We start from the raw sequence: 12,059 nt of genomic DNA, 5'->3' as shown, positions 1-12,059 counted from the left end.
GCTGTATCTTTTTGAGATTCATAGTTTTCATTTAACTATTATTTCAGAAACGTGCATTCAAGTGCATTGACTTTTTATCTCTACCCTTGCAAAGATATTTAAGATTTTCTTAGAGAAGTAGCAGTGCCTATTTGTGTAGGTTGAATACCAGTAAGTGTCGCATTTTATGCGGAAGCCAGTCAATACTCATGATCATGAGATAACACTGTCTGTGATAAAAAGAACCCTTTGAAAAAATAGGAATGTAGATATGATATTCCTATTTGTCTAGTTACATAACTACAAGTACAGAACGTTCACTTTTCCAAAATAAATTTCTACTTGTTCTACCAGCTAATTACATAACACTAACCTTGGTGACATTAAAACTAGCCAGTGCTTTGACACGCTTGATGAATAATCACTATGAATAAGTACTTCATTCAAGCTACAGTGGAAGTAAAACACATTTATCATTTTCTCTTTATGCAAAGCACTTTAAGCACTGCAGGGAAACAGATCCTGTCTCTGCCTTCCGAAGTACTAATCAGACCATCAGGTCACCAGAAGCGATGTCAATTATATTTCTGAAAATAGAAGGATATTTATTACATTTAAATATTTCAAAGTATAAGTTGTCTGGAGGAAAAAAAACACTTTGCAGCTTTATGCGGACATTTAATGACAACTATATACAGAGATAAAAGACAATCAGCAGGCTATTAAATAACCTGGAGACAACTGTATGGTCATGGACAGCCTTGTAATGAAGGCTTGCAACTTCAGAGCTCCCTAGCTTCTCCTTGTTTTCTTTCTAAATGGCAATCTCTCTTTCTATTCTTACATCTTGTGTTCCCAACCAGGAGCAACAGAGCTGTGCACAGAACCAACTCTACAGGAGGAGGATTAACACCATAATAGGTCTGCTAAAAATTTCTTCTTTTGCGCAGGTAATATATCGTGTCTCTGGCTGGTCACATACTCCGAGAAACTGGTACGCTTCAAACCCATCAAACAAATCAGTACCTCCTGCAAATGAAACTTGCATTTCTCAACAGAGACAACTGCATATTAGGTGATTAGACTGCAACCCAGAAGGTACATTTTTAAACATAGATAGCCATAGGACCCACGGCAAGGCATATAAATTATTTTCTACAAATCTATCTTGAACCTAACACCAAAAAATGAAATAAAAACACTGGGTCCTATAAAACCTAACCGAGCTTTTGATGACACATTTTTATTTAGTGCTGCTCTATATCCGAACTAAAAAATAAAGCCAGTTATTATTCCCCTAACAGAGTGCGACAACTACAAAGCAAAACCAGAAACTCAACACTGCAGAAAAATATAAGAGTGGAAAAAAAACCCTTTTTTGCCTTTGAAGATAAATCACGGATCAGATTTGTTTGAAAGGATCAATCATACCACCACACTGTAAAGTAAGGTAACAAAACCTGAATTAATTCAGTTAAAATTCATTTCCAAATCAGCATCCTAACATTGAAAAGGTAGCTGAAGAAGCCATGATGTTTTTCATTTGCTTTTATTATTGCCTGCTTTTGGTTATGGCCAAACTATGTGAAAACTCGAAGAGCGTTTTATAGGTTGGTTCTGCCCCCAGTTCCATTCCATGGCCTCCCATTGCATTAGTTGTTATCGAAAGAGATCATCAAGATACATTCCAGTTTCTTTTTCTTCTGAATTTTTATCAACAGAGTTTTGCACCAGTCGTTTTACCTAAAAAAGTTCGCTTGGCTAATTTTTGTCAATATTTGCCCTGCCGAAACATTAAACAATACTCATTGCCTGCTTACCCTCTCTCATCCGTTTTGATCTCTGCGATGTTTTTCCCCTAACAGTGACTTTACAGCTGCATTCAATATTCTATATTAAGTCTCATTAGTGCCACATAAAAAGCTGGTAAGTTCTGCAGATTCATACTCTTGTCCTGTTTTGCTGTTTTTACTGCTGTACATCCATTTCTCAAAATTATTCCCAGGGTCTTTCTTTTTGGATTGTACCTTACCACATAACCACATTTCCATTTGGATTGTAATTCCCACAGTCACATTTTGTTATCATTTTCATTAACAAATGCTCTTGGCGGAATTAAACAACTTTAAAGCAACAACTTGCTGAAAAATCTTCAGGTCAGGAAGATTTATTTTGCATCAATATAGCACATGGCATAGAGTTTTACTGTGCAAATCCTGCACAGTCCCTTCCTGCATGAGTCACAGCATGTCTTTTAGAAAGACACAGTCTTGATTCAAGGACTTCTACAGACAGATTCCTGCACATCCACAGGTAGCTTGTTCCAGTGGTTAATTACGCTTGCCGTTTGAAGCACAGAAATTACCATGGTGAGTCAGACCCAAGGTGATCTAATCTGGTAGCCTGTGACAGTCACCAGTATCAGATGTTTTAGAGGAGGGTATAAAAGCCTGAAAATAATCTGCACTCTGCTACTCCCTCCTTTCATATTTGTTTTCTTCCTGTTCTCTAATAGTCTTAGCCTGAAATATGAGGTTTCGTATCTCTTTAAAACCATTACTGACTGCAGTAACTGGATATTCTTTCTTCTTATGAATATCCAATCCGTTTTTTAAATCTTGTTTAAATCTGAGCATAAATGTGCCAAGCACTCAACTCTGTGGGACTCAGATCCATGGTTTAATTACACAGTGTGCAATAAAATTACTTCCTACCTTTAGAACAGTTTTGAATTTCCCATCATTCAACTAAGTTGAATGTAGCCTTCCTCATTTTTGTAGTTTATGAAATATGGGATGGGTACATTCCTGATCTGGACCATTCAAGATTCAACACAGCGTGTTTCCAGTGATCACGTCAGCCAAATTGTTAGGCTAGACGTAAGGCTCATTGCTGCAGATTCCCTAGGTCACTCTTGAAGTCCCTGCAATAGGCAGGTACATGGTTCTGTCAGTCCTCTGGAACAGTGGCTGCTTTAAATGGGATTCATAGTCAGAGCTATCCAGATCTTTCCCAAGTGCTGGAATACCTTTCATAACCCTAACCCCTACGCCTTTCCTTGCTACAGCAGCTACCATGAGTTCAATAAAAAAATACATATGCAGGGACTTAATAGAAAAGATTTCACCTGAGCAATGGTTTTCAGCCTGTGGTACACAGATCCCTGTGAGTCTGTGGAATACTTTGAAGAGATCTGTGAAAGATAAAGTGCAATGCACTATAGAAAAAAAGCCACAAATAATTTTGCACCTCTGCTGGATAATTTTCAGGAATCTATGCATTGAGAAAGGTTGAAAACCACTGCAACAAAATACGCTGTACTGGTCCCAAATAATAGTACATCAAAAAAACAAAACAAAACCCACAATGCAGTCACTATCAGTACAAGCAGATTCATCATTTATCTCCTATATCTTGCTATCCCTAAGAGTGCTGACACTTTAGGTCGGTAAGTGGTTCATTTTCAGTCCTACTACACAATTGCACAATTCCATCTCACTCACATTCATTTGTAAATGCACAGTTCCATTTTCATAAACATACTAACAGATGATCAGAAATCCAATCTGAAAAATAGTAAGACACATACATGTAGAATTTTATTCTCCAATTTGCTAATATAAAATCAGGAGGCGTCAGAGAGACAAGAAGTTGAAATCCAAGCTAATGGCAAGGCAGAGCTTGCAAATCTCCAAGAGGCAGCCACCTCTAGACTGATACAGTGCATTTTCTTCTTTTTATTGGAAATTAACTCAGATTATAATGAGTGATGGGATAATGCTTTGAAATTCACATTGAGAATGAAATGCAAAATGCCCCTTTTCACTGCCAAGATGTTAGGACATGCTTGTGTGGAGTTTATGAACACAGTGATTTTGAGCATGAATAAGAGCGAAATACAAAATTTCCAACTATGCTTCTCTGCCAAAAATATATTAGAGTCCCTATGTGGGGCAGGAGAAGAAAGAACAGGGATGTGAGAGGTAATATAATAAGTTTTTCAATTAAATTGAATCATTATATTTAGAAATGTCTCTGAATTAAGCTCCTTTTGATTCTCTGCACATCTAAATGCAAATTTTAATGTGTTTTTTTTCTTTCCTACATTCTCAGAGCTCAAAGGACAACTGTTACAGTGAAGAAGAGAATACTCAGAAGTAACCAATCAGACAAAACATGTGGAAAGAGAATGGAATTTTATATTCATATCTTAGTTTCTTGGCCTTGGAGCTTCCTTCTGAGGGTCTGACTTTGTTATGGTCCGAGTCATATTTTGTTGCTATTGTTGTTTCAGGAGGGGTAAATAGATGAGAAAATCTCTTAAACAGACTTAGGAACACAGCTGGATAAAAGTTGCACCAAGAGTTTAAGAGAGTAGATATATTTAAATATTTACATTTTGACAAAGTCATATATCCTCACCTTCAGGGGCTACTGTAAATAAGAAAAAAAAAAAACAGCTAACACCACACCCTTGAATGAGTAAGCTTGGGACTTTCTCTATTAAACATACAACTACTCATTAAAGGTAGTCACAACTCACAGTGTTAGAGCCCAAAAGATGGCAAGTCTTTTCTGCAAGACACTGATTCCTTGCGCTGTTCCTCTACTCTGTGGCCATTTATCCTAGAGCGTAACCTGAGTACATTGGCTGTCCAGGCCAACAGCCAGAGGCTTGGCGAAGGTGGTGTGTTCAGGGCCTCCATCCCCATGCTTCCCCTGAGAGCAGGGAGTGGGTCTGCTACACTGATCCAAGCCAGCAACTCACAGGAATGAGATTCATCTCACCACCACTTGACCCTAATCCCATCACACATTTTAAAACTAGTTACTACATCTCCCATACCCCAGTGCAGACTGAACACATTAGCACGGCTCTTCACGACACACTTCCTGACTTCTCACACGTGCTCTGAGAAACAAGCTCCCTGAAAATGTTTACGTTATGCATTAGCACCAGAGTCACACTGGAGTCATTCCTACTGTTTTACTGTTGTTAAAAGCAACCCACAGCACTCAGCAGGCTGACACTCAGCTGTGAACGGGCACATGTGGCATCTGCAGATACGCAGCAGCTGGATCCCAGCACTACATGGGAGTTGTGACCTTCCACAGGAGCATGGTAGTCTGATGAGGTGATGGTATCGTTTTGCCTCAAAAAAGTCAAGCCCCTGCAGGCTCCCATTGAGTTCTGTATCTCTAATTTGGGACACAATACTGTAATCTAGCACAGCATCCCTGAAAAGACGCAACCTTTAGTTTAAAGGTTTCTGCAAGCTTCAGCATATGTCCCGCTAGTAAAAGTTGGGTTGTGACTGTCATATTTTCTCTATGGCCAAAAGCACTAAGTATTTACCTATTAATAATGGAAATGTAGATAGTGTGCAGTAATGGAAATAAATAACTGCCCTTACTTTTTCTTTCCCCTCACTTCCAGCTAATCTGTTGCCTTCCAAAATACTGTCTTACTGCACTCAGCATATATCCTGCATCCGATGCTTGGCTATAGAGCCAACAGGATGGGAAAGACAGAGGCAGGACAAGGATTTTCAGGCTGAATAGGGAGGCATGAGGTGGTACTGCAGAGAGAAGAGGGGTCTGTTCTGCTCATGTCACCAAGGATTGTTAGGGAAGGCTCATTTGGATATGCCAGGCCAGAGAACCACACCACAAGCTGCAAGGATGACTCGGAGGACTTGCAAAGGGAACAAGCGCTCCCTCCTTTTAGATGCTAAGGAGGATGGACATGGTGAGGAGGGCAAGGCTGCTATGGAAAGATGGAGAAAGGTGGGGTTCACAAAGAGCCCCAAGCCATGCAGTTTCAATTAGGCTTCTGCTTTATAGGAGCCAACAGAGTACTCAGGGAAGGTAACCATACCCAGCTCCTGCTTGTAAGATGGAGAAGCAAAGCTCAAGGGGGACAACTCATTCTTCTTGCAGGGGCCCAGAAAAACCACATTAGCTCACTCATTTTTTCAGCCAGTCTCTAGTGAAATCACATGCAAAAAACTACCTAGAGAAGTGATCGGTGGAGTCCACAACGCTTGCCCATTTTCAGAGCCCAAGAACAAAACATAGATGATGTGCATCCTGCCTATTTGTGCATTTCTCTCAGTTTGGTGATGTCAAAATGCATTACTTATATGGTGTATACCAGATTAACTAGTTGGCAACAACTGTGCTCAACCTTACGGCAACAATTAGTTTTCAAGAAAGTGGGTTAATACAGACCTTTTCTGGAATACAGCTTCTTTTTATTGTTTTCCTAAACACTTGCCAATAATCAGTTTACTCCATTGTCTCTGATTAAGCTGATTCTTAAAGAAAATATCTAGTCAAATTCCTTAGTACTCAAGGACTCTAGAAACTATGACTTGCCATCCCAAACTAACTAGAGAAATCATTTGTGCCTTATTTTGCTTATTAGCAAATTAAACCTTTTCCCCACCCTGTACCCATTATTTGTGTACTAATGCAAGAAAACAGATGGTCTTGACCTATGGAAATCTTAAAACTAACAACATGAAAAGCAATGAGTTAAGTCCCCATCCTGACCCCCTACGATGTTTTGCTATTAGGCAGTATTTATATAGATTATCTGTTTTGCTCCTCTTCTGAATCTAATAAACTTGAGATCTCCCTGGACAGGGTATTTTATCTAACTTGCCTGAGCAGAATCAGACCCATGAAGTCCATCAAATGACTCAGTGAAGACAAGGCAATAATTCTCTAACTAGTATTATGGAAAAAAGACTAAAATATATTTAGGCTGAATTCAGAAATAAGGCAGGTAAGAAAGAGCACACTGGAATGTATTTCTTTATGTACCACATAATTCAGTTTGCAGCAGCTTTTTATCTCACTAAAATCAGTTTTAAAGCAGAATATTAAGGTGTCATCATTAACAAATATCAGTTTAGTGCTTTTTGCAGCAGTGACACATATCCTGTTCTGTTTACATATATGCACACATTTTGCTACACGAAGTTTTCCTGGAAGCTCATACTTCTTTTCTAAATATAGGTGAACCCTGACTGTATTTTAAAGAAAGTGAATCCACATCACATAACATAACATAGTCTATCTGAAACCAGGGATACAAGATCCTAGATGTTCTCTGTATTGACAGGACCGGTTATTTATGTACTTGAAATGTCTTTTTATGAGCTACTGTTGCCTTGGAAACCACTAGTAAAAATGAAAATTTTGTCTCCATGGAAAGAAACATAGTATTCAGTTATCTCCGAAGTTGCCTCATCTTTCCTGAGGAATCTGAGACACAAAGATTGGAAGGTGGCTGTTATTAGGTCTTAATTCCCTCCTCCTATTCTGAAATTATATCTTGCTGTAAGTCTTGCCATCCATGATAGCAAACAGAGACAGATCTCTTATTTCCTACCAATCCTCTTATCAAAAACATTTACATTCTTTCTCTCAATATGATGGAGGAAGGCAGCGGGGAGGTGGGGGGGGAAGGCTTCACAAGTTGGAAGACTGTCTTCTGAGATTTCAGTCTTTTCACATACTTTTAAAACAGCCAACAGCTTTTCTACCACTAATGTCACAGCCCGAAGTAACTGGGAAACACACTGACTTTAAGTTGTGGTACTTGGGGGCATTCCTCAAGTGTTCCGTCACTGTTAGTCGATTATTGTCTCCTAACTAGCATTTTAGTGTAAACAGACTGTAATAATTTTTTAGGTGGTTTCCTTTCAAAACCTTCCCTTGCTTTTCCTAGACTTCATACTCCACTTTTTGGCTTGTGTGGGAGGATGTGCCAATAGTCAGAAAGTAACATCTGCCCTAAGCCAGTGAGTAAAAATGAAGTTGCATATATTGGATGACAACAGGAAGACAAGGCAAAAGATGTTGATCGCCTATGACTCAAGGCTGTGCCTGCTAAGACGTGGAAGCTCAAAAGGTAAAAGGGCTTCTTGGCTCATTTTTGGGAGGATACAAGCTGTTTTGTCTCAGGGCATGACAGCTTTACAATACTTCATGTCTTTTGCTTCATTTCACTATTTTACACGCCTGAGAATAGATATATTCACTGTTGAGGCCCGCACAAGAGATATGATGAAAGAAAACCCCATCCTTTGGCTTCCAATTGGCTAATTTTTTTGTAGATGTTTCTAACCAAAGAACATATCCAATTGTACCAGTCTATTTCTGGCACCAGGACTGCAACAAAAAAAATCCATTTCCTCTGAACACTGACAGAGAATAGTGTATTGGCAGAAGATGGATAAAAGAAGTGAGCCTAAAAAGAAGACTATGCAATATGCAGACCAACTCTATAGATTTCTTGTACCTATAGCTAACTTATCAGTTACCAAGAAAATCTCTGTGGAGGTGAAACACGAATTCTAAGAGCATAGAATCTTAGTAAAGGCATTGAGGGTTTACACTTCATGTGACAAAAACACAGTATGAAATTAAACTGAATATATATATGCTGTAAAAGCTCTAGTAACACATGCAGCCTGATGCCGGAAAATGTTCATGAGTTCTCCCAGAATATCAGGTGATGGATATTCTTGGCATATTCTGAGTTATTAATAGAACAGCTCCCCTATATGCTGTGTGTTTCCCCAAGACGAAATTCTGGACTACTTCCTTTCTGTGAATGCCATTTTTTAAAAAAAGTGCCAATAGGTTCTGCTAGTGAATAGTTTCCTGCCTACAGAAGAATCTTTATGACTTGTAGTAAGTAAAATACTGAGCTCATAATCCTCATCAAGAACCACACAGCTAGAGTTTAGGCTTGTCAAGTTTTCCAAGGCATCAAATCCCAACTAACAAATTCCTATATGTTTGGGAGAAATTGCTTTCCTCCTGACATCTGAATATGATCAGAAAATTAGTCATTTCCTGACCAGTAAGGTGCTGTAAGGTGATTTCTTTTACCTTTTTACTTATCATAGAAGGAAAGAGCGATCAGGAGAAATGTCTGTGGTGTAATGGTCAGTGAAAACTGTGGGATGGCATGTCACCTTCCCAGTGTGGGGTTTTATTCTTTTCTGGTACTGTGAAAGCCTGCTTAAAGGGTGGACTCTGAAGGAGTCCACAGCCACTATGGCAGACATTTACTCCCTCCCCCCCCATTTTGCTCATGATTGTACTGTGTGCCTTTAAAAAAGGGACTGGGCTATTCAACTCCAGAAAGGGAGAAACATACTGAACCTGCTCAAGGGGAGCGAGACTTAGAAAGTTGGAGGATATGGAAGGCAGGAGCATCCCAGGGAAAACCTGGCTATTGCCAGATCATGCAGAGTGAGTGCAATGCAGAACAGGGACTGGAGCACTCAGCTTGCTCTCAGAGATGAGGCAAAGAAATTTCTCAAGGACCAAAGGGGACAAAGCAGAATTTGTTAGACTGAAAAAGCTGCAGCATGAACTGCAATTGAAATGGAGACTGCATGCAAAGACCTGCTTGCAAAGACAGAGGAAGCTGGGGTCAAAGGAGTGAGTTGTTTAAAATGCTTTTAATTTCTATTTTGCCTGACATTGTTGCTTTGAATTTTCCCTATTCAAGAAAAGTTTCTAGCTGATATTATAATAAAACATAGCATTCCCCACCACTACCTTGCAAAGTTTTGAGTTTCAAAGCTTTTTGGTCTTCTTTGAGGAGTTCAAGGCCAACGCAGGTTCACCTTAAAGCTCTGGCTAACTCATGGTCCTGCCACTGACCAGCAAGCTCTGCAACGTCCCCTCCTGATTTGCAGTTTTCCCCACAGACCCACTAGAGCTACCTGCTCAGCAAGACTGTGTGATTTCCCGCTAGAGCCTGCGGTTGCAGCCTCAGAAGACTGAGGGCATTGGCTCTGAGGTGACCTACCTGCAACAGCTGCCTCAGACTTGCAGACCCTCACATTAACCAACGAGGTGAGCCGATACAAAAATAGTGAGCACTTCATCAAAATCCTGTCCTATTAACACAGATATAATTCCATGAAATGTTTTGCTTTAACGAAGTAGAATTTCCTGAAGAAAAAGCATCTCTAGCTACGATAAAAAAGGGAGGCACTAACTACTGGGAGAAACTAATTGTTCAGTATCCATTAGAAACTTACAGTATAGATAATAGCCGAGAACCTCAAAATATCATTTGGTGTTTTTCCTGAACCTAACTGTGCAAAACTGCTTTGCAATTTCCAGTGCCTTCCACCAGCTGAGCATTGCACAATCAATGTCGAGTAATGTAATTTAGTTTGCCTTTAGTCGAGGGCATTTGCTGCCAGCTAAACATGCTCATATGGACAGTCAGCAAGGCTTAGCCAACATGCAATAACTTGTTAAGCTGCTGTAATGTTTATTTTTCCTCCAATCCTCACACTTCAGTGTGAGGCAAAAGAGGTTTTGAGAACTAAATGAAGGAAGTCTTCTCTACAGAGGAAGGAGCTATTAAGGTTTTTTTTTGTGTTCTGAACATTAACACTGCAAGAAAACCTCGTAAACTGACTTGCTCCATTTTATTTCACCTGCAATTCTACATAGATCTTCTTCTAAAAAGTGGCTGAAACTTACAGTGAACTTCTCTGAAAATACCTATTTTAGGTTTAAACAAAAAACAAAAAAAAAGTAATCCCATTTCAGTAGCTGTATTGAATTCAACAGAACAAGCAAAGAACATATTACAACGCAGTTAAATTAGATGAGTTCCCCATTTTGGCCATAAATCACCTTTTAAAGAGAAAGTACTTTTGGAGAAGTAGGTTGAAATAAATTATTTAATGCTAATTTATTATCTCTATTAGCATTCTGTCACTGTGCCCTCTCATGGGAACATACAAATTCAGTGCATTCTGGGAGAATATTAACGAGAATGTGCCCTGGCTCTTAAGTCATTTTACTTTCTATTAGTGATAGAGATTACCATTACTTGAAATCAGCTTATATTTAGCTATGATTCTTAACATGATGGTAATAAAGAGGTAATTGAAAAAAGTGCTTGAACATTTTGCTGTAATGAAGAAGTGTTGTATCTGGATTTTGGGGGGGGGGGGGGGCACCAACACACTCAGTTTCCTATTTTTGTCATGCTGCAGATGCAGTTTCTTTCTTTCTTCTAAGCCAAATTTGAACAAGCTCCTCCAGGTTTGAGATTTTTCCACTTCAGAGAAAAAACATTCTCCCCTATAACAATTTACTTGCATAGCGTAATGAATTTTAAGAATTAATGGGACGAGACTGAAACCTTGAAAACAAGGTTGTACATATCCTGTTAGAAATAAAAATTCCTGTTTTCAGAAAAACTTTTCAGTAGCAAAAACAAAAAAAAAAAGCAAGGCTTTACACCCTGCTTCCAACAGTGGAATCAATGAGATTTCCTCCCACCCCTTTAAGGGCCTATCTTTGTAAATGAACAAAGGGAAGCAAAAGTGGAAAGAATGTGGAAACTCCAGAATGGAAAAAGTCTCCCACTTGCATCTGCTTTAACATCTGCTTAAAAATTTTCATTTGCTTAAAAGTTTTCATCAAAGACTATTATAAACCACTCACCCAACCAAAATCAAAATAACTTCCCTTAAAAAATTGACAGTATTATCAAACCACATGCACTGATAGTGGAACAAAGCCAGCCAATTCAAACTACTACCCCTATGGCACAGATAAGTCTGAAACAGGAATAACAGAAAAATAGCTGGCACAAGGCAATACACTGTTCAAATTAGGTAAGAGAAACTTACGCTTGTTGTGTAAGCGGCTTCAGGGTCGTCCTCCAACACTCGTGACAAACCAAAATCAGAGACCTTACACATGAGGTTACTGTTGACCAATATATTACGGGCTGCCAGATCACGGTGTACATATCCCATGTCGGAGAGGTACTTCATGCCAGATGCAATTCCACGTAGCATGCCAACCAGCTGGATGACTGTGAAGTGGCCATCGTGCTTCTGCAAGTTAAAGTGCAAGTTCAAAGAACATAGGTAGTTTTCATGAATATCATACCAGTGCTATTAACTACAACTTGTATTTAAAATGCATTTATAACCCAGCCAGCCCACTGCAAACTTGTTTTTTTTATTTAACTTGTTCAGCGGCACTAGCTATTCCACCTCTCATTGTGTAGCTCA

General features: G+C 39.2%; 1 protein-coding gene across 6 annotated transcripts in view; it reads right to left on the bottom strand.

The window, feature by feature from the left end:
• The window catches only part of EPHA6 (EPH receptor A6), a 533,966-nt gene that overhangs the window by 53,553 nt on the left and 468,354 nt on the right, over positions 1-12,059 (bottom strand). For all 6 annotated transcript variants that reach the window (XR_010392099.1, XM_064522371.1, XM_064522378.1 and 3 more), the window contains one exon: positions 11,670-11,879. Coding sequence is in view for 5 of the 6 variants with exons in the window: in XM_064522371.1 (XP_064378441.1) it covers positions 11,670-11,879 (210 nt within the window). In the remaining variant the exon portion in view is untranslated. The remainder of the gene's footprint in view (positions 1-11,669; positions 11,880-12,059) is intronic.

This window comes from Dromaius novaehollandiae, chromosome 1, assembly GCF_036370855.1.
Source record: "Dromaius novaehollandiae isolate bDroNov1 chromosome 1, bDroNov1.hap1, whole genome shotgun sequence".
NCBI classification, from domain to species: domain Eukaryota; kingdom Metazoa; phylum Chordata; class Aves; order Casuariiformes; family Dromaiidae; genus Dromaius; species Dromaius novaehollandiae.
The sequence above is the reverse complement of the archived record's forward strand: the minus strand, read 5'-3'. Positions and strand labels throughout refer to the sequence as shown.